Below are 22,046 nucleotides of genomic sequence, written 5' to 3' on the forward strand. Positions count from 1 at the left end.
CAGGCACGTAGGTGATGGGAAAGACCTCTGCCGGAGACCCTGGAGAACCGCTGCCAGACTGGGTAGACAATACTGACCTTGATGGACCAAGGGTCTGATTCAGGATAAGGCAGCTTTGTGTGTGTGGGTAGGGAGGGGCTGTGGCTCAGTGATAGGGCATCTGCTTGGCATACAGAAGGTCTCAGGTTCAACCCCTGGCATCTCCAGTTAAAAGGACCAGGCAATAGGTGACGGGAAAGACCTCAGTGGCTCAGTGGCAAGTACTAACCGGGGCCGACCCTGCTTAGCTTCTGAGATCTGATGAGATCGGGCTGGCACTTTACACACACACAATATGCTGGACATACCGCAACGTAATACCGAATTGACCATTAGAAGGAACAAAATGTTTGCAGAAAGGGGGGGGGACCCTGAAGCAACAGGGACACACAAGCGATGAAAATGAAAATGCGGAAGAGCCCATTGTGCCGTGTCTCATAGACATAGATTCATAGAATCATAGAGTTGGAAGGGACCACCAGGGTCATCTAGTCCAACCCCCTGCACAATGCAGGAAATTCACAACTACTTCCTTCCCCCCCAACACCCCCAGTGACCCCTACTCCATGCCCAGAAGATGGCAACAAAAACCCTCCAGGATCCCTGGCCAGTCTGGCCTGGAGGAAAATTGCTTCCTTACCCCCAAGGGTGATCAACATGGAAGATGGGGCCACGAGAGCCGAGCACTGACGCAACTCTTCCTGCCCTCCCTCTCACAAGCTGCCTAAGTTCACATAGAGCCCTTCTTGCCTCCTCCTAGGAAGATCCACGGGAGGTAATTGCAGAACCGAGCAAGAGCAGCCTGCTGTCCGAGCCTAAAGGGGGACTCGAAGAACTCACTCTGCTGGAGTTTGTAAAAAGTAAGTCTTCGCCTGTCACCCAGTGGAAGCCCCGTTTGGCTCAGTTGGCAGAATTTAACCAGCTGTCCATAAGGAGTCGGCTGCTAACATACACCAGGAGTGATAAAAGAAGCCAGAGAGATGAGCCTATAACTTTCCTCACTGACTGCATGAAAAATTCCAGGCGTGCCATAAAACTGCACCTTTAAACCTCTTGTCAGGAATGCAGCAGTACAAAAGCTTGATGGATAGATCAGCTATCAGTCAGGATCAAACGGGCAATTTTCCGTCTCCTTCTATAACTGTTCTGCCTCCTCCCCTGACTTAACCCGAAGGCTCCATTTCCACATTTAGCTCGGCAAGTTTTATTTTCCTCAAATAAAAATATCCTTCCGAAACCTGCCGCCCCACTTCTGGAAAGATGAAACAGTGCTTGCCTGCCAGAGAGGCTGATTTTGGAAGGGCAGCATTGCATGTATGCTGAAGAACACACAAGCATGAAAACATACGAAGCTGCATTATGCTGAACCATACCGTTGGTCCATTCAAAGGCAGTATGGTCTACTCAGACAGGGGCCATTTATGACCGGCAGCGGCTGCCCACTCCTTTCCGTGCATTTTGCCCCCGTTTTCTGGATTTGTGTTTAGCCAGTATCCAGAAAATATGGGCAAAACATGCTGAAATGCAAGGGTAGAGCAAGGCAACCTCTGACAGTTGGAAAATGCAAGCGTAATCAAAGCAAAACCCCAAAGTAGTTGACCAGGGATGACCGCAAGGAAACAGCCGTTCATAAAGGCCCCAGTCTGAGCCGACCATACTGACTTTGATGGACCAATGGTACGGTCCAGTATAATGCAGTTTCGTGTGCCTTCTTCTTCCTATCATATAGAATCATAGAGTTGGAAGGGACCACCAGGGTCATCTAGTCCAACCCTCTGCACAATGCAGGAAATTTACAACTACCTCCCCCCACACCCCCAGTGACCCCCACTACATGCCCAGAAGATGCGCAAGATGCGTTCTTCTTCTTCTCCTCCTCCTTCTGCTGCTGCTGCTAAATTCGTCTTATTGGATTTTAATATTGCTTTGTACACAGCAGATTATGAAGACTGGCGGACTGTCTGAGTGATCGTTAAAATGTTATGTGTCCTGTTGGTACCACAGAGGTGGAGGGGAAATTATTAGATGAACGGGAAGAGGAAAAAAATCAGTTTTCAGTCTTCTATATTAGGATGGACTTTGACGTGTGCTTCCCATGGCAAAAAAAACCCTGCACTGTATTTAGTGTATGGTACCTCTGGCCTCTTTCAAAGGCACATTCAAAATTCCAATTTCCAGTTATGCTTCTTGATGGGCGACAGCAGTAAAGGATGCTTGGCAGGTTTGTGTATTTATACTTCTGGTGCTATCCCCATTTTATATGCAGCCAGATTGTGGGCCAGGGTTGCCAAACTCCAGGTGGGACCCGGAGATCTCCCAGAATTACAACTGATATCCAGACTCAGAGATCAGTTCCCCTGGAGAAAAAGGCTGCTTTGGAGGTTGGACTGTATGGCATTATACCCCGCTGAGGCTGCTCCCCTCCCCAAACCGTGTCCTCCCCAGGCTCTTCCTCCAAATTTCCAGAAATTTCCCAACCCAGAGTTGGCAACCTTACATGAGGGCTGACTCGTTTTAGAACAGGTCTCAATGCAGACCACACTAACATTTCCCCAACGTCGCATTACCAAACCAGTTATTGTCATTTGAAGTTAAATGTCGACCTTTTAACCTGTGGTTTCCATGATCATTATTTTATGCAAAGGTGAAAGATCATAGAATCATAGAGTTGGAAGGGACTACCAGAGTCATCTAGTCCAGCCCCCTGCACAATGCAGGAAATTCACAACTACTTCCCTCCCACACACCCCAAGTGACCCCTACTCCATGCCAGAAGATGGCCAAGGTGCCCTCCCTCTCATGATCTGCCTAAGGTCAAAGAATCAGCATTGTTGACAGATGGCCATCTAGCCTCTGCTTAAAAACCTCCAGGGAAGGAGAGCTCAACACCTCCCGAAGAAGCCTGTTCCACTGAGGAACCACTCTAACAGTGCGTTCCTAAGGAGAGTTACTCCAGTCTAAGCCCATTGAAATGAATGTGCTTAGACTGGAGTAACTCTCCTTAGGAATGCACTGTAACTATTAGAAAGTTCTTCCTAATGTCTAGACGGTTGCTGGCTCACATTTCCTTTGTTCTGCTGCAGTGCTTCCCGTGGTCCTGATGAGAAATTTCAAGAATCCCTTTTTTGTCGTGATGATCGTGGCTCTGATCAACCTCACCAGCATGATTGCGGGCTTAGCGACCTTCCTGGGGAAATTCCTGGAGAGGCAGTTTAGAGTCGGGACAGCGTACGCCAGCATACTCATAGGTATGCCAGTGTGTGGGTGTGGACGCATGTATTGCTTCCCTGTTTGTACTGGAGAGTTTCCAGATCACATGAATGGGCACACCCTGTGATTCTGGGCATGGGATGAAATGTTTCTGTTGAAACGTTTGCAAAGGGAAGGGAGGTGATTATCTGTCTACTTATTTAGGTATTTGCACCCTGCTTTCTCTCCAATGGGGTACCCAAAGCAGCTTACAAAATTGTTCTCCCCTTTTCCATTTTATTATTTTTGTTATCCCCTTTTCCATTTGCGAACTTAGGCAGATCATGAGAGGGAGGGCAGGAAGGGTTGCGCCAGTGTTTGGCTCTCGTGGCCCTTTCTTATATGCACAGGGTAATGCCGAGCTTTACTCTGCTCTGGTTAGACCTCACCTAGAGTACTGTGTTCAGTTTTGGGCCCGCAATTTAAGAAAGATGTAGACAAGCTGGAACGTGTTCAGAGGAGGGCAACAAAGATGGCGAGGGGTCTGGAGACCAAGTCCTATGAGGGAAGGTTGAAGGAGCTGGGTATGTTTAGCCTGGAGAGGAAAAGACTGAGAGGTGATATGAGAACCATCTTCAAGTACTTGAAGGGCTGACATACAGATGAGGGTGGCGAGTTGTTTTCTGTGGCCCCAGAAGGTCAGACCAGAACCAGCGGGTTGAAATTAAATCAAAAGAGTTTCCATCAAGACATTAGGAAAAAATTTCTAACAGTGAAAGCGGTTCCTCGGTGGAACAGGCTTCCTCTGGAGGTGGTGAGCTCTCCTTCCCTGGAGGTTTTGAAGCAGAGGCTAGATGGCCATCTGTCAGCAATGCTGATTCTGTGACCTTAAGCAGATGATGAGAGGGAGGGCATCTTGGCCATCTTCTGGGCATGGAGTAGGGGTCACTGGGGGTGTGAGGGGGAAGGTAGCTGTGAATTTCCTGCACTGTGTAGGGGGTTGAACTAGATGACACTGGTGGTCCCTTCCAACTCTATGACTCTATGAGCGCCACTTTGGGGTCAGGCAGCAATTTCCTCCAGGCCAGATTGGCCAGGGATCCTGGAGGGATTTTTTTTTTTTTTTGCCATCTTCTGGGTGTGGCGTTCTGGGCGGGGGGGAGGTGGTTGTGAATTTCCTGCATTGTGCAGGGGGGTGGACTAGATGATCTTGGTGGTCCCTTCCAACTCTATGATTCTATTCTAAGATTCTCTCAACAACCTTGTGAGGTAGGCTGAGAATGGGCAACTCTCCCAAGGTCACCCAGCAAGCTTCCACAGCACAGCGGGGATTAAACCGTGGGACTCCCAGATCTTAGTCCAGCAGTCTAACCCCTACACCATGTTAAATGGGGTTTACATTTTGGCACAAAGTGATTAGGAAAAGTGAAGCGCTCACTGAATGACGTCTTCCCCACCAAAAAATGCCTTTTTTTGCCCCAAGGAGGGTAGTGGTATTATAAAATGATGGACGGGGACGGAGGAAGCAGATGGGAGGGGCAGTGGCTCAGTGGATGAGCATCTGCTTGGCATGCAGAAGGTCCCAGGTTCAATCCCTGGCATCTCCAGTTAAAAGGACTAGGCAAGTAGGTGATGTGAAAGACCTCTTTCTGAGACCCTGGAGAGCTGCTGCTGGTCTGAGTAGACAATACTGACTTTGATGGACCAAAGATCTGATTCAGTATAAGGCAGCTTCATGTGTTCATGTGCTGATTATTGTGAGCCTCTGCTGCCAACAGGAACAGCTCCCTGCCCTCCTCTAAGTGACAGCCCTTCAGATACTTAAAGAGAGCGATCCTGTCCCCCCTCGACCTCCTCTTCCCCAGACTGAACGTTCCCAGCTCCCTCAGCCTTTCCTCATTCCATCCCCAATCCCTGTCGTCCCCCGGCCACACCTCCAAAACGTCCAGGTATTTCCCAACCCAGAGCTGGCAACCCTAGTGTGAGGGTTGGTCCACAACCCTGCGGCAGTGCCTGAGTTCCGCTCTCTTCTCTCTCCCTCCCCACCCCCCACAGGTTCCTGCAACCTCCCCGTGGCCATGCTGGGACTCCTGCTGGGCGGCCTCATCATGAAGAAGTTCCACCTGTCCCACAAGCAGATCAGCCTCCTGTGCGTCATCAGCATGGGCCTCTGCCTCGTCTTCCAGTTCCCCCTCTTCTTCCTGGGCTGCCCTGCGCAGCAGGTCTCGGGCCTCATCCCTGCCAGAAGGTATGCACATGCTGGGCCGGGTATGGATTCTTGTCTGGACCCTGCAGGAAGAACCTGGGAGAACCGTCTGTTTTCAGAGCAAGAAGACGTCAACTGGAAGCCTTCAGGCCCCGGGTTTCCCAACTCCGCCCCTGTGTCCCTTGCCTCTTTCTTACTTTTCTCTCCTGTACGCTACCTTGCTGTCGCTCTGCGGCTCAGCTCTCTGTCTGACTCTTCGCCAGGGAGCTCAGGGCAGCCTAGGGTTGCCAACCTCCAGGTGGTGGCTGGAGATCTCCCACTATTACAACTGATCTCCAGGCTACACAGACAAATTCACCTGTAGAAAATGGCTGCCTTGGAAGGTGGAGTCTATGGCATTATGCCCCATTGAAGTCGCTCCTCTCCCCAAACGCCACCCTCCTCAGTCTCCACCCCCCCAATCTCTAGGTATTTCCCAAACCAGAGCTGGCAACCCTACACTTAACTTTGCTTCCATCTGTGTGAGACCCACAGATGCCCTGAATACCTGGGCTTGATAAATTTAGAGTCTTGACCTGGTCAGCTAGGGAAGCTTTGGTACAAATCAGTTTATATTTTACAGTACACATGAGAAGTTTGTAGATTTTGCAGGGCTAAATTGAGTGGGGCACATACAACCCCGTGTTCTGGCTCTTGTGCCCCCAAAACCTGCTTAACTTGTCAACATCTACTTACCTGATTGCTTCTGGTAATTAAGGATCACCATGAGATGGCCAAGCAGAGATGTGTATGTAGCCAGGACACTAGGCTTGCCAACCTCCAGGTGGTGGCTGGAGATTACAACTGATCTCTCGCTATTACAACTGATCTCCAGCTGATAGAGATCCATTCACCTGAAGAAAATGTCTTGGCAATTGGACTCTATGGCATTGAAGTCCCTCCCCATACCCCGCCCTCCTCAGGCTCCACCCCCAAAATCTCCAGGTATTTCCCAACCCGGAACTGGCAACTCTAGTGTCTCCCCCCCCCCTTCCCATTTTGTCCTCACTACGGCTTGTTACAGAGGACAGACCGAGAGAGAATGGCTGGCTCAGTGAGCTTCAGGGCTGAATGGGAATCTGAACTCGGATCTCTCCAGTCCTAGTCCTGCTCTAACCACTACTCCACTCTGGTTCTCAGTGGCTGGTGATCTCTGTGCTGCTACTAGTCTTGTCTAAACCTCGACTCATTTCTTCTGGCTCAACATCGCTATCTTTTTCCTCTTTCTGTCTTCTTCTGGAACTTGACTCAAGGCTCCCCCCCCCCACAACATAGTACCTCTTCCACCTTGCATGTTTTGAACAGGTGAACTGTCACCTGATATGTAAAAACACTAAGAAGAAGAAGAGTTGTTTTTTATATGCCGACTTTCTCTACCAGTTAAGGAAGAATCAAAGCAGCTTACTATCACCCTCCCTTCCCCTCCCCACAATAGGCACCCTGTGAGGTAGGTAAGACTGAGAGAGCTCTAAGAGAGCTGTGACTAGCCCAAGGTCACCCGGCTGGCTTCAAGTGTAGGAGTGGGGAATCAAACCCGGTTCTCCAGATTAGAGTCCACCGCTTCAAACCACCGCTCTTAACCGCTATACCACACTGGCTCTTTGGGTCCTCGTTAAAGAGAAGAAGAAGAGTTGTTTTTCATATCCTGCTTTTCTCTACCTTTTAAGGAGATTAAAACTGCTTGCAATATCCTCCCCTTCCTCTCACCACAACAGACACCTTGTGAGGTAGGTGGGGCTGAGAGAGTTCGGAGAGAACTGTGACTAGCCTAAGGTCACTGAGCTAGCTTCATGTGGAGGAATGGGGAAATCAAGCCGGTTCACCAGATTAGTGTCCGCCGCTCATGTGGAAGAGTGGGGAATCAAACCCGGTTCTCCAGATTAGAGTCTGCTGCTCTTAACCGCTTCACCATTCTGGCTCCTACGCTGGATCTTCTGTCTTCCTTCCCCAAAGTCTGTGTATAAGCCCCATAATCTTTAAGGAGTAGAATACCATTAAAAACCTAATTTTAAAGAACCTGGCCTTCAAATTGGCACAAGTTATACTTCTTCTTTCTTTTCTAGTTCCGGAGTTGGAGGAGGACTTGTGTCCGATTGCAACCGAATGTGCAACTGCTCCTCCACTGCCTACAACCCTATTTGTGGCGAAGATAGCGTCGAATACATTTCCCCTTGTCATGCCGGCTGCTCAACTTTAAATTACTACCCTTCAAGTAAGATAGTCGTGGTGAGTAGAGAGTCTTTGTGATTATGTGAATTGGGAGTCCCTAAAAGGAAAACTGTGTGTGTGTGGGGGGGGGGGGGTTTGATATGCAGTTAGGGTTGGCCACCTCCAGGTGGTAACACCAAATGCCAAAAAGGCAGCACGGAGGCTCAATACATAAATAAATCTTATTGAACAAACCAGTTACTCAGATACAAACTCAACAACTATTAGTCCTATAAATACAATACTAAACACTTAACTTAGGAGTCCCGTGGCACAGAGTGGTAAGCTGCAGTACTGTAGTCCAAGTTCTGCTCACGACCTGAGTTCGATCTTGACAGAAGTCGGTTTCAGGTAGCCGGCTCAAGGTGGACTCAGCCTTCCATCCTTCCGAGGTCAGTCAAATGAGCACCCAGCTTGCTGGGGGTAAAGGGAAGATGACTGGGGAAGGCTCTGGCAAACCATCCCGTAAACAAAGTCTACCTAGTAAACGTCGGGATTTGACGTCACCCCATGGATCAGGAATGACCCGGTGCTTGCACAGGGGACCTTTACCTTTTACTTAAACACTTAACATCAGACAGCTATTCAAAAAGTCTATACATGTACTAAGGCACCACCATTAAATAAAGTCCAAGAAATAAGTAAAAAAAAAAAAAATCCAAAAGTCCAACACCTAAAAAGGGGAAATCCAAGCACGGAAATGCTGAATGTGTAGGAGTGTTTGGGAGCGTGGCGTCTCAAAAGAACAGCCCAGCAGAGAGGAAACCTCCCCCCAGGCTCCGGCAAGATTGTGAATTCTGGATAGTTCCACGTTTCAACTCTCCTTCTTCAGCTTGCCATAAGATGCTTAATTCATGTCCACCAATGACTTCATGCAAAAAACATCTTTGTATTCTGCCACAGCTTCTACAAATAAATACACAATACCCACAAATACAGGGCCAATACAGATTTGATTACCCCATCCATTTAACATAAATTCTAACATAAAATATGCTCACTTAATGAGCTCACACATTCAGCTTTTCCGTGCTTGGATTTTCCCTGTGTAGTTGTTGGATTTTTGGACTTATTTCTTGGACTTTGTTCACTGGTGGTGCCTTAGTACATGTATAGACTTTTTGAATAGCTGTCTGATGTTAAGTGTTTAGTAGTGTATTTATAGAACTAATAGTTGTTGAGTCTGTGTCTGAGTAACTGATTTGTTCAATAAGATTTATTTATGCATTGCATAGGCAATCTATTGTTTGGTAACCACCAGGTGGTGGCTGGAGATCTCCTGAGATTACAACTGATCTCCAGCCAACAGGGATCAGCTCCCCTGGAGAAAATGGCCGCTTTGGAGGATGGACTCCATGGCATGATATCCCGTTAAGGTCCCACCCCCACCCAAATCCTACACTCTCCAGGCTCCACCCACAAAATTTCCAGGAATTTCCCAAGCCAGAGCTTGCAATTTAGGGTTGCCGACCTCCAGGTGGTGGCTAGAGAGCGCCTGGAATTACTACTGATCTCCAGGCAACAGAGATCAGCTCCCCTGGAGGAAATGGCTGCTTTGGAAGGTGGACTTTAAGGCATGTACCCTATTGAAGTCCCTCCCCTCCCCAAACCCCGCCCGCCTCAGGCTCTCAGAGACCTGTTTTATCTTGAATCTGAAAACGCAGGCAAAACGTGGGGAGAGCGAGACGACCTCTGACGGTCGGAAATAACACGCATAGTCCAAAGTCGTCGGAGGAGGAGTGACTGGGAGTGAAACAGCCATGCATAAAATATCACCTTTTCTGCTCTTCGTATATGGAAACATGCTAAAAATTGTTTCCAATGGAAGCTGCTTTGGCCTGCAGTCAAACAGCTAGGTTGGAGTGCGGTTGTACCTTAGAGAGCGAGAGAATTTTTGGGTTAGATCACAATGGGTGGCCGTGTTAGTCTGTCTGTAGCAGGAGAAAAGAGCCAGAGTCCAGTAGCATCTTAAAGACGAACAAAATTTCTGGCAGGGTCTGAGCTTTCGTGAGTCATTTTCGAGGTATGAGCTTTCGAGGGCCAATGCTTCCTTAGTCAGATGTGTGTTAAGGGCCGTCAAGTCGCTTCCGACTCATGGTGACCCTATGAATCAATGTCCTATCCTTAACAGCCTTGCTCAGATCTTGCAAATTGAGGGCCGTGGCTTCCTTTACCGAGTCAATCCATCTCATGTTGGGTCTTCCTCTTTCCCTGCTGCCTTCAGCTTTTCCCAGCACGATTGTCTTTTCCAGTGACTCGTCTTCTCATAATGTGACCGAGGTACAACAGCCTCAGTTTAGTCATTTTAGCTTCTAGGGTCAGTTCAGGCTTGATTTGATCTATGACCCGCTGATTTGTTGTTGTTTTTTTGGCAGTCCACGATATCCGTAACACTCTCCTCCAACACCACATTTCAAAGGAATCTACTTTCTTCCTACCATCTTTCTTCATTGTCCAGCTTTCACACCCAAACATAGTAAGAGGGAATACGATGGCATGAATTAACCTGATCTTGGTTGCCAGTGACCCATCCTTTCACTGAAGAATTTTTCCTAGCTCCTTCATGGCTGCCCTTCTTAGTCTCAGTCTCCTTCTGATTTCTTGGCTGCAGTCTCCCTTTTGGTTGATGATGGAGCCAAGGAATAGAAAGTCTTGGGCAATTTCAATTTCCTCATTCATCATGTTTACACCAACATAATAGGAACTGCAGAAGGTTTTCTCATAAAGTGACCGAGATACAACAGCCTCAGTTTAGTCATTTTAACTTCTAGAGTCAGCTCAGGCTTGATTTGATCTAGAACCCACTGATTTGCTTTTTTGGCAGTCCAGGGTATCCGTAACCCTCTCCTCCCAACACCACATTTCAAAGGAAAGTCAGATACAAGACGATACGTCTGGCCCTTAACACCACAGTGGCTAGCTCTGCTTATGTACTTATTTTTTAAATGTCTGTCCCGCCTTACCTCCTTAGACTCTGTTTCTTTTCACCCACTTATGTCTTCTCTTCCTCCTCCTCCTCCTCCTCCAGAATTACACCCGCTGTAGCTGCATCGGCACCGGTGGGGCGATGGGATCTGCCGTCCCAGGGTCCTGCATCAAAGACTGTTCCCGGTTCCTGACTCCTTTTATGGTGCTCAGCTGCATAGCGGGATTTATGGCAAGCATCACGCAGACGCCATCCTTCATGCTTATCCTCAGGTAGCGGCGGTGGGGGGGACATCGAACCAGGGCTCTGGAGGACTCACAGTTCCTCTGCAGGGGGACCAAGAGGGGCGGCGTTTTTGGGGAGTCTGCTGAATTGGCATGAGGGGCATTTGTAGGGTTGCCAGATCCCTTTTCGCTACTGGCAGGAGGTTTTGGGGGTGGAGCCTGAGGAAAGCGGGGTTTGGGGAGGGGAGGGGCTTTGATGCCATAGAGTCCAATTGCCAAAGCAGCCATTTTCTCCAGGGGAACTGATCTCTGTCTGCTGGAGATCAGTTGTAATAGCAGGAGTTCTCCAGCTAGTACCTGGAGGTTGGCAACCCTATCCTGCCTCCTTCCACCTGAAAAGGGTGTCGGGAAAGCAGCCAGCGTGCTACAGTGCTCAGAGCTGGACATGTGGTGTGGGAGACCTGGGTTTGGAATCTCTGCTGGGCTCCCCACCTCGAGTTACTATCTGTGAAAGGGGCTCAATGGAGACTCTGTCTCAAGAGGCTGGGGCAAAGGTGAATAAGCGAGAGCATGAAGACTGTAACGGAATACTTTCCCAGAGTGAGTTAATTAAATGTTTGACCAAATAGAGCAGGCTAATTTTAAAGTTGCTAATTTTGTATGGCCCCCCTAATGATGTTATAAATATCCAAATGGCCCTTGGCAGAAAAAAGGTTCCTCACCCCTGTAGTAGACCAAGCAGAAGTCCCTGCCCCGAGGAGTTTCCAGTCACAAGCCGGAAGAGCCGGCATGGGCAGGGAAGAAAGGGGACAGGCCAGGAGAAGACTGTAAAAATCTGTTCCATGTGCTTTAGCATGGGGTCCCCGACTTTTTTAAACCTGTAGCCACCACTGGAATTCTGACACAGGGTGGTGGGCGCAACTACAAAATTGCTGCCGCAGGAGGCAGAGCCAGCCACAAAATAGCTGCTGCCAGGAAAAATGTCTGGGGTGCAAGGATTTGCGTTAACTCTCCATCTTTTCAGGTAGAAGCCCTGCTTAACAGGATGTCTATAATCTGTACCGCCAGTCAAGATCTCCAATAGCCAGTCGGGAGCACTGGTGGGCAAAAACTCCACCTGGCCCTGCCCACTTTTCAAAAACACTTGGCGGGTGCCAGCAAAGGTACTGGTGGGGCGCCATAAGAACATAAGAAAGGCCCTGCTGGATCAGACCCAGGCCCCTCAAGTCCAGCAGTCTGTTCACACAGTGGCCAACCAGGTGCCTCTAGGAAGCCCACAAACAAGGTGACTACAGCAGCCTTCTCCTGCCTGGGTTCCACAGCACCTACTATAATAGGCCTACTCCTCTGATCCTGGAGAGAATAGGTGTGCATCACGACTAGTGTCCATTTGGGCTAGTAGCCATGAATACCTCTCTCCTCCATGAATATGTCCACTCCCCTTTTCAAGCCTTCCAAGTTGGCAGTCATCACCACGTCCTGGGGTGCCATGAGACAATACGTTGGAGACCTCTGCTTTAGCATGGCTATAGGCCATGAAATCTCATGCTTGTTAGTCTCACAGTTGCCACAGGTAACTGCTCCTTTTTGCTGAAAAGGCCGACACGCTTACCTACACTGTGCCTTGACGTAGTTTCTGCAGCAGGTAAGGGATGAGGGCTCAGCCTCCTGCTGCTGTTGCAGAGAAGGATTTGTTTTTGAGAAGTGGTCAGGAGGGCAAGAAAGAAGCAGAACCACACCTGCGCCCAGGGAGGGAATGGGAGGCAGCAGGGGCAGCCAGGGACGATGAAGACCTTCAACCCCTGCCCTACAACTACTTGGCTTTTTTCATTGCTCCATGCTGAGAAAGGTGGAAACTCCTCTCCTCTGGCCTCATCTTCCCACAGTTCAGGGTACAGGTTGAGTATTCCTTATTCAGAAATCCGATATCCAGCATGATGAAAGAAAATGCGATAAAAGAATCACGGAAGAAATGGGAATGTTATTTTGATTATGTTAAATGAAAAGAGTAGATTAAAAATTTATAAACAGAGATAACATAAACAATGCTTAGTTTATGTAGTACTTGAAGTTATTAAGCAAACTGTATAACACTGAAATAACCTATAACCTGTATAAGATGTAAGGTGAAATTCACTCCCCAAAGGAGTATAATCTGTGTGACTGTAAGAGTATGTATTATTTTTCTTTCTTTTCCCTTTTTTATTGTTTGTTTTTTTAAAATACTAATAAAATATCTTTTAAAAAGAAATCCGATATCCAAAATGATCCCAAATCCAAAACGTTTTGAGCGCCCACAAAGGGTAATAAAATGGCGCGTGTGCAGGCCGGTCATACCAACGGCAGGTGACCTACAATGTCCCACATGCCCAAAATTGTTAAAAATATTGTATGAAATTACCTTCAGGCTATGTGAATTTCCTGCATTGTGCAGTAGGTTGGACTAGATGACCCTAGTGGTCCTTTCCAATTCTGTGATTCTATGTGTACAAGATGTATTTAAAACATTAATGAATTTTGTGTTTAGGCTTGGGCTCCCATCCCCAAGATTATGTATATGCAAATATTCAAAAATCTGAAAAAATTCTAAATCCGAAGCGGTGGAGTCTAATCTGAAGAACCAGGTTTGATTTCCCATTCCTCCACATGAGCAGCGGACGCTAATCTGGTGAACCGGGTTGGTTTCCCCACCCCTACGCTTGAAGCCTGCCGGGTGACCTTGGGCTAGTCACAGTTCTATTAAGAGCTCTCTCAGCCCCACCTACCTCACAGGGTGTCTGTTGTGGGGAGGGGAAGGGAAGGCGATTGTAAGCCAGTTTGATTCTTCCTGAAGTGGTAGAGAAAGTCAGCATATAAAAACCAACTCTTCTTCTGCTTCTGCTTCTTCTGCTTCTTCTTACTTCTGGTTCCAAGCATTTTGGATAAAGGATGCTCAACCTGTGCCACGTATAAAGAGGCTGACGGCATGGTTCTTCTGCACGGCCTGGGGAGTGAGTGCCCAGCTGTTCTCCCTGCTGCCCCCGTGTGTTTCCATCTATTTAGTTCCCGCAAATTCTTCTTTGTTTGTTTTTGCCTTTAGGAACGTGAAGGCTGAAGACAAGTCTTTTGCGATTGGGATCCAGTTTCTCTTGCTAAGATTGACTGGTAAGTCAGGGGCTAAGGCCGGCTGCATGCAAATCCACATTTCCGCAACTGGGTGCTGAATCTAGCAGTCTGAGAAACAAGGTTCGAGCCCCCCTTGTGGGCAGGGGAGAAAAGAGACTCACCGGGCGCACATGGGAACACTTCATACCCCAGAGCAGCGTGAAGCGGGCCTTCCCAAGGTGACACACTCTCCATGGAGAGCCAGCGTGGTGTAGCGGTTAAGATCGGTGGACTCTAATCTGGAGAACCAGGTTTGATTCCCCACTCCTCCACATAAGCGACAGACTCTAATCTGGAGAACTGGGTTTGATTCCCCACTCCTCCACATGAGTGACGGACTCTAATCTGGAGAACCAGGTTCAATTTCCCACTCCTCTACATGAGCAACAGACTCTAATCTAGAGAACCAGGTTCGATTTCCCACTCCTCCACATGAGCGGCGGACACTAATCTGGAGAACTGGGTTGGTTTCCCCCACTCCTCCACGCAAAGCCAGCTGGGTGACCTTGGGCCAATCACAGTTCTCTTCGAGTTCTCTTAGCCTCACCTACCTCACAAGGTGTCTGTTGTGGGGAGAGGAAGAGAAGGAGATTGTAAGCCAGTCTGATTCTCCTTTAAAAAGGTGGAGAAAGTCGGCATATAAAAACCAACTCTTCTTCTTCGTAGCCCCTTCTCCCTCACTGTGACCCAGAGAAGCAGGATAAGAAAGCAGCTGCACACCGCTGAAGCCCCGCTTCCTTTCACACATTATATGTTCCTTGCAAGAAACACCAGTGGAGAAGCAGCGCCCAGCCCTGCCACCTTACAGTGGGATTGGGGTTCTCATTTGCCCACTTATGGCGGGAGACCTCCAGGCAATTGCATCCCTTGTTCACCGACACTCAGCTGATTGGCGGGTGGAAACTGGGGCCAAAAGTGGAGGCACAATTGTCCTGGGGAGAAAGATTTAAAGGAAAATTAAGGCACTGGCTGCTTACTGAAAGTTTTGACCATAGTTCCTGATAATTTCATAGAATCATAGAGCTGGAATCCTCCTTTCTATGACAGCCCTTCAAGATGGTTCTCATATCCGCTCTCAGTCTTCTCCTCTCCAGGCTAAACATACCCAGCTCCTTCAACCTTTCCTCATAGGACTTGGTCTCAAGACCCCTCACCATCTTTGTTGCCCCCTTCTGGACTCGTTCCAGCTTGTCTACATCCTTCTTAAATTGTGGTCCCCAAAACTGAACGCAGTACTCTAGGTGAGGTCTAACCAGAGCAAAGCGATACCATCACTTCGCGTGATCTGGACACTATACGTCTATATTTCTAGAGCTACCCAGAAGCAACAAGGGAGCTTTAGCAATTGATAGAAAAATCTATGGTAATCTTTTTATCTTATTTTATCTTTGAATTTATGACCTGCCCTGTGTCCAAGCCAGAGCTGGCTCAGGGCAGCTAACATCAAATAAAAACATAATACCATAAATTATACAGGAAAAAATATAGGTGCTGGTTATCCGCACCCAGGCCGCAGCTATCCCTGGCAGAAGCAATCCAGGACCCCTGTAGGATCAGGTGGAAAAGAATGTAGGGGGAGGGGAGGGTGTTGGCGAGGGCCATGGAGCCCACAGGCATGGAGCCCCTTATTTGGATGGCATTGCAGGCCATCAGTCTAAAATTCTGACCATGTTCAAGCAGCAGAGAGCTTGGTGGAGTTTCCCCTGCATAAAACAGCCCCCCCCCAAAAGCTTTCATTCTAAAAAACACAGTGCAGAAGATGACAGAATGAGAGAGAGCTGGGGAGACACAGTAGCCAGGGAGGAATGTGAGTCGTCGAAAGCTTGAACTGCAAGAAAGAAAGCAGGCAGGCGGCAGAAAGATAATAGAACGGGGGAGAGGTGACTTTGATTAACTCCGAACCGGACTGGGTGAATGCAAATTGAGGCCGTAAGGAAGATCACACCATTTCGAGATACGATAAATGTTTGTACCCACGGAAAGAACAAGAGGGAAGGCGGCTCTGGATTTAGTCCAATTCAATGAACTACCGTTTAATGCAAGACGTGTTCTGCCTTGTTCTATTTTTTCTTGGGGTGTGTGTGTGCGTGCGTGCAAGATCATCTCGTCCCGCTACGGTCTTCATGGTCATTGAGAGAGAGGAGAGAGACAAGCAAAGCAGAAAACCAACAGAAAGGTTTAGGTGTGTGCATGTGCTAACTAAGCGCACATGCATCGTTTTTATTTAAATGCATTTTGACTTCCGGATGCTCATAAAGAAGCGTTGTATGGATCGGTCTTGGGTACAAATAGATACCAGTCATTATTTCTATAAAACCCATGAAGGAGCTAGAAAAGATTCTGAAGTGTAAGGATGTGTCGCAACCAAGATCAAAATAATTAATGCCTTAATATTCCCCATTACTCTGTATGGGTGTGAAAGTTGGACTATGAAGAAAGTTGACAGGAAGGAAGTTGATTCCTTTGAATTGAGGTGTTGGAGGAGAGTTTTACGGATACCATAGACCTCCAAAAAGACAAACCAGTGGGTTCTGGAGAGGACTGATCTCATTGGGGTATCATGCCGTGGAGCCCCGTCCCCTCCAGAGCATCCGTTTTCCTCCAGGGGAACTGATCTCTGTATTCTGGAGATCAGCTATAATTCTGGAGGGTCTCGAGGCCCCACCTGGAGGTTGATAGAAATTTATACTGCTGAATTTATTCAGATCTGAGGACATCTTTATGACCGGGATACTTCAATTATTGCAAATTTACAGGCAAGGAATTCAATATCTCCCAATTCAAGAGGTTTTATAAAAGAAATTAAAATTTTCTGACTTGTTGAAGCCTATAATTGAAAAAGCATAACCTGCATAGTTTTATTTTATATTCGATAGACACCATTTTAAACTCAGTCATAAAGATTGGTATACTGACACACACACACACACACACACACACACACACACACACACACACATATATATATATATTGAAGGTAATTGCATTCTGTATTTTATGCACGTAGACCACTGGAGAAGGCCACATGGCCAAAACGCCTAGGGTTGCACTTTTGGTCTAAATGTTTGGTTGTTATTTTGTGTCTATTTGTGTTATATGTTCATATGTACAATAGAAATATAGAGGCTATATTAGGGCCTTAGACAAGTTGGTGATTTTTTACTGCAATAAATATATTAGATCCATTTTTATAAGATCATTTATTTATTTATTTTAAATTAATTAATTAATTTATTTCCATTTGTTACCCCGCTCTTCCCTGCCAAAGCCAGGCTCAGAGCATTCATACCAGCGTGATGTAGCGGTTAAGAGCGGTGGTTTGGAGCGGTGGACTCTGATCTGGAGAACTGGGTTTGACTCTCCACTCCTCCACATAAGGGGCGGAGGCTAATCTGGAGAACCGGGTTGGTTTCCCCACTCCTGCACATGAAGCCAGCTGGGTGACCTTGGGCTAGTCACAGCTCTGTTAGAGCTCTCTCAGCCCCACCTACCTCACAGGGTGTCTGTTGTGGGGAGGGGAAGGGGATTGTAAGCCGGTTTGATCCTCCCTTAAGTGGTAGAGAAAGTCAGCATAGAAAAACCACCTCTTCTTCTTCTTGTTCTAGTATTCATTTTGGCCTTTTTGCATGCTGTCTCTTGACCTTACGGTACTTAATTATTCCCACCTGGAAGCTGGCAACCCTCAGGTGAGAGATGGGGAGACCTCCTCCACTGAGAAGCCTTTCCCCCCGCCCTGCCCGTTTGTCTGTCTACATTGCATTTGTGTATTGTAAACCTCTGTGGGTCCCGATCAGGGATGCAAGTGGCATACAAGTGCTAAAATGAACGAATGAATAGGGCTCCCTGGTTTGTTTTCCAGCCTGGCTGCCGGCCCCAGTGCTCTACGGCACAATCATCGACACCACCTGCATCCTGTGGCAGTGGAAATGCCAGAGGAAAGCCGCCTGCCTTTACTACGACTCCACCTCCTTCCGGAAGAGGTACGGTCAGCCCCCCTGAGCACCCCGCTGAGGCCTCGAGGATTCAGACGGGCCCGGGCATTGCCAGTCTCTGGGAGGGGCCTGGAGATCTCCTGGAGATCACAACCGATCTTCAGACCACAGAGATCAGTTCCCCGGGGAGGGAATGGCTGCTTCGGAGGGTGGGCTACGGCAAAGGAATTATACCCTGCGGAAGACCCCGCCCTCCACCCTACAATTGCCGACGCTGGTTTGGGAAATACCTGGAGATTTTGGGGGTGGAGCCTGGGTAAGGTTGCCAGGGTGGAGTTTAGGAACTCAGATGGGTATGACAGCATAGACACCACCCTTGAAAGCAGCCGTTTTATTATTTGTTTGTTTGTTTGTTTGTTTATTAGCCGCCCTTTTCTGGCTGAGGCCAAGCTCAGAGCAGCTAACAACACTCTAAAAACAATTTAAAAATCTTTCATATACAGTAACTACATAAAATAGCCATAAAATCCCGGCACCTTAATATATCACAACACTAGGATTGCCAGGTCCTTCTTTGCCACTGGCGGGAGGTTTGTGGGGCAGAGCCTGAGGAGCGTGGGGTTTAGGGAGGGGAGGGACTTCAATTCCATAGAGTCCAATGGCCAAAGCAGCCATTTCCTCCGGGTGAACTGATCCCTGTCGGCTGGAGATCAGCTGTAATAGCAGTAGATTTCCTGCTAGTACCTGGAGGTTGGCAACCCTAAACCTGGGGGAAGGCAGCGTTTGGGAAAGGGAGGGACTTCAATGGGGTATAATGCCATGGAGCCCACCCTCTGAAGCTGCTGTTTTCTCCAAGGGAACTGATCTCTGTCTTCTGGAGTTCAGTTGTAATTCTAGGTCTTGAGGCCCCTCCTGTAGGTTGGCAACCTGATCATTTATTTGGAAAAAATATTTTAGTTTGCAATTTTAAAAAAGTAAAGAAGCCTTTGCCCGTCCTGCTGAGAACCGGGCATGCTCGGTGCTCTCCTCCCAGGAACTATCTCCACCTGACATACTTGCCATTTATGCAGGGGTATTTAGCTCGTGATCCGTGCTGGACTGCTTTGAGGCTTCCTTTGCAGCTTTCATGATTTTACCAACCTTTAGAAGTGACTTCACTCCCGCCTCGTTCTTTCCCTGCAGTTCTAGGATGCTGCTTTATAACTAATTTAAATTCTGCTTCGAGGCAAGAGCGATGCAAATCCCTGCCTTTTCTATGCATAGTCCTAACTTCAGGGTTTCTCTCCCCATGCCCATTCTGGCTTCTCCCTCCCACGTGCCTGTCCCTCCAATCCAACACCTTCCCTCAAAGTGAAGCACAAAAGAGGGAGTGAAACCTTCATGAAATGTGCAGGAAGACACCAACCGAAGGCTGGAAGGCAGCTTCTGGCAGAGAGCTGTTGAAGAAAGGCGGGGAGGAATACCCAGCTTTGCAAAAGCCCACGCACCAACGGGGAGCAGTCCCTTTAAGTGCTGACCCACCCCCTGCAAGTAAACCTCACCAAGGCTGGGTTTCAGGAGGAGGGACTCAGAAGCTCCTCCTTGAATCACTGGGGATGCATGATTAGATAGATTGATATTTATTGATACAGTCAGTTTGACCAGCCAAAGGTTAATATTTAATCTGACAATAAAACTGCAAAACTAACATAAATTACAAAATTAGATAAAAAGACTAATGACATTAAAATGTAAGATATTAAAACAAATCACAGGAATTAAGTTGACATTTTTCCATTCTATTTTTGCGGGTTATAATTGTGATGGCACAAAATTTAGCAGTTTGGGAGCGAAAAGTGTAGAGTTTCACCCATCAGGAGCCTCTTAGTCAAGAATTCTACTGGCTTATCGGGAAATTCACTGATCAGGGGAGCAATGAATCTAATATGGGCATTATGATAGAATGAACAGCTGAACAATACATGTTCGGTGGTTTCGATGTCTCCTGCCCTGCAAGGGCACAGCCTTTCCAATCTTGGAATCCTCATGTATTTTCCTTCTAGAACAGCGGAAGGCAGGGCGTGACATCTGGCTAGAGTGCAGGCCTTCCTATAGTTGATAAATTCCAAATGAGAGAAATATGCTGCAGGGGTAACAGGGGATGCATGATTAATCACTAGGTATTTCTGGAATTTCTTGCCGGGGGTGGGGGGGGAGCCCTCATGCATATGATGTTTGAGACTTCGGTACAGAAAACTGTGCAGCAAACCAAACACAAACTTTCCCCTCATCAATGACCACACTGTTCCGTTTCTGGGCCTTCAGATTCATCGGCGTTCAACTCTGGTTTGAAGCTTGCTGCTTTATCTGCTTGGTGATCATGTTCTTCCTATACTGGAAGAAGGAGCGATCCCAGAAAGGGCCAAAGGAAGAAAACCACCTGGATGAAATACCAGAGGCTGAAGTGAAGACTTGATCCACACACCGGGGTTCCCAGTTTCTCTCCCACCGAGTGGAGGAGCCGAGCTCCGTGTCTGAACCCTGAACTGCAGTGGAAGCGGCGGACGCTGAGGACAGAGGAGCCTTCCCAGTGCCTGGCGCTGCGTTCGCACTTTTAGTATTTTCTGCCTTTGTACATACACTTTGGAGTTAGCCACCCAGCTGCCAGCTGGCAGAAGGCTAAATATAAATATGATCAATCAATAACCTGTCTACCGGTCATAATATCCCCAAGCCTTTTGCTGGTCCCTAAGTGAGATCGGGCTATCCTGGGTGGCCCAGGATAGCCCGATCTCATTAGAACTTGGAAGATAAGCAGGGTCGGCCCTGGTTAGCATTTGGATGGGAGACCACCCAAGAAGTCCAGGGATGATAAGCAGAGGCAGGCAATGGCAAAACCAACTCTGAATGTATCTTCCCTTGATCTGTATGGTCCATGTTAGCCCAATCTCATCAGATCTCAGAAGCTAAGCAAGGTCAGCCCTGGTTAGTACTTGGATGGGAGACCACCCGGGAAGTCCAGGGTTGATACGCAGAGGTAGGCAATGGCAACTCACAAGCCACCATGGTGTGGTGGTAAAGAGCGGTTTGATTCCCCACTCCTCCACATGAGCAGCGGACGCTAATCTGGTGAACTGGATTTGTTTCCCCACTCCTACACCTGAAGCCAGCTGGGTGACCTTGGGCTAGTCACACTCTCTCAGCCTCACCTACCTCACAGGGGGGTCTGTTGTGGCGAGGGGAAGGGAAGGTGATTGTAAGCCAGTTTGATTCTGCCTTAAGTGGTAGAGAAAGTCGGCATACAAAAATCAACTCTTCTTCTTCTACTACCTCTGTTTGTCTCTGGCTTTGAAAACCCTATGGGGTCACCATAAGTTCACTACAACTTGACAGCACTTTCCACCACCAGTGTACCCCTTTTCATTTCTACCCTGACTTGGATGGCCCAGGCTAGCCCAATCTCATCAGATCTCGGAAGCTAAGAGGGTTGGATGGGAGATTACTGAGAAGTCCAAGGTCAATACACGAAGGCAGGCAATAGCAAACCATGTCTGTATGTTTTTTGCCCTGATCTGGATGGCCCAGGCTAGCCTGATCTTGTCAGGTCTTGGAAGCTAAGCAGGGTTGGCCCTGGTTAGTACTTGGCTGGGAGACCACTAAGGAAGTCCAGGGTCACTATGCAGAGGCAGGCAATGGCAAACCACCTCTGAACGTCCCTTGCCTTGAAAAGCCTACGGGGTCACCATAAGTCAGCTGTGACTTGACACTCTTTCCACCACCACCACATATCTCATGGAACAAAAAGACAGACATTTCCTTTTTGGGAAGGAACCAAAGCTTCCATTTTTGTGGTTTTCCAGCAAAGAAGAAATCTGGACCGCCCTGTTTAGGCGCACCCCATTCTCGGCACTGTGAACAAAGCTTTCGCTCAGCTGGCCACAGATGTGCCGGAGAATGAGCAGGGAGGCCGTCTCTGAGGCATGGTGATCCCAAGCTACTCAGGACATCCCTCAAGGATAGTCCTCAGCCCAGCTGGCTAGTTTTGGGGGGAAGGAGGTGTTAATAAGCCACCTCCATGCTTGTCTGGTATTCAGTGCTTATTCTGTGACAAGAAAAGGCGCCGGTAGGAGAGGGGGGATGGCTGAGTGGTAGAGCTTCTG

The 22,046-nt window shown here is 48.1% G+C and overlaps 1 protein-coding gene across 1 annotated transcript in view; it reads left to right on the plus strand.

The window, feature by feature from the left end:
• SLCO2B1 (solute carrier organic anion transporter family member 2B1) overlaps nt 1–20,362 on the plus strand; it is a 40,330-nt gene extending 19,968 nt beyond the window's left edge. Inside the window, exons 7-14 of the mRNA XM_056858818.1 lie at nt 800–899; nt 3,123–3,287; nt 5,284–5,476; nt 7,537–7,699; nt 10,710–10,879; nt 13,911–13,975; nt 17,835–17,955; nt 20,212–20,362. Coding sequence (XP_056714796.1) covers nt 800–899; nt 3,123–3,287; nt 5,284–5,476; nt 7,537–7,699; nt 10,710–10,879; nt 13,911–13,975; nt 17,835–17,955; nt 20,212–20,362 — 1,128 coding nt within the window. The remainder of the gene's footprint in view (nt 1–799; nt 900–3,122; nt 3,288–5,283; nt 5,477–7,536; nt 7,700–10,709; nt 10,880–13,910; nt 13,976–17,834; nt 17,956–20,211) is intronic.
• The last annotated feature ends 1,684 nt before the right edge of the window (nt 20,363–22,046 follow it).

Source organism: Euleptes europaea, chromosome 12, assembly GCF_029931775.1.
Source record: "Euleptes europaea isolate rEulEur1 chromosome 12, rEulEur1.hap1, whole genome shotgun sequence".
NCBI lineage: Eukaryota > Metazoa > Chordata > Lepidosauria > Squamata > Sphaerodactylidae > Euleptes > Euleptes europaea.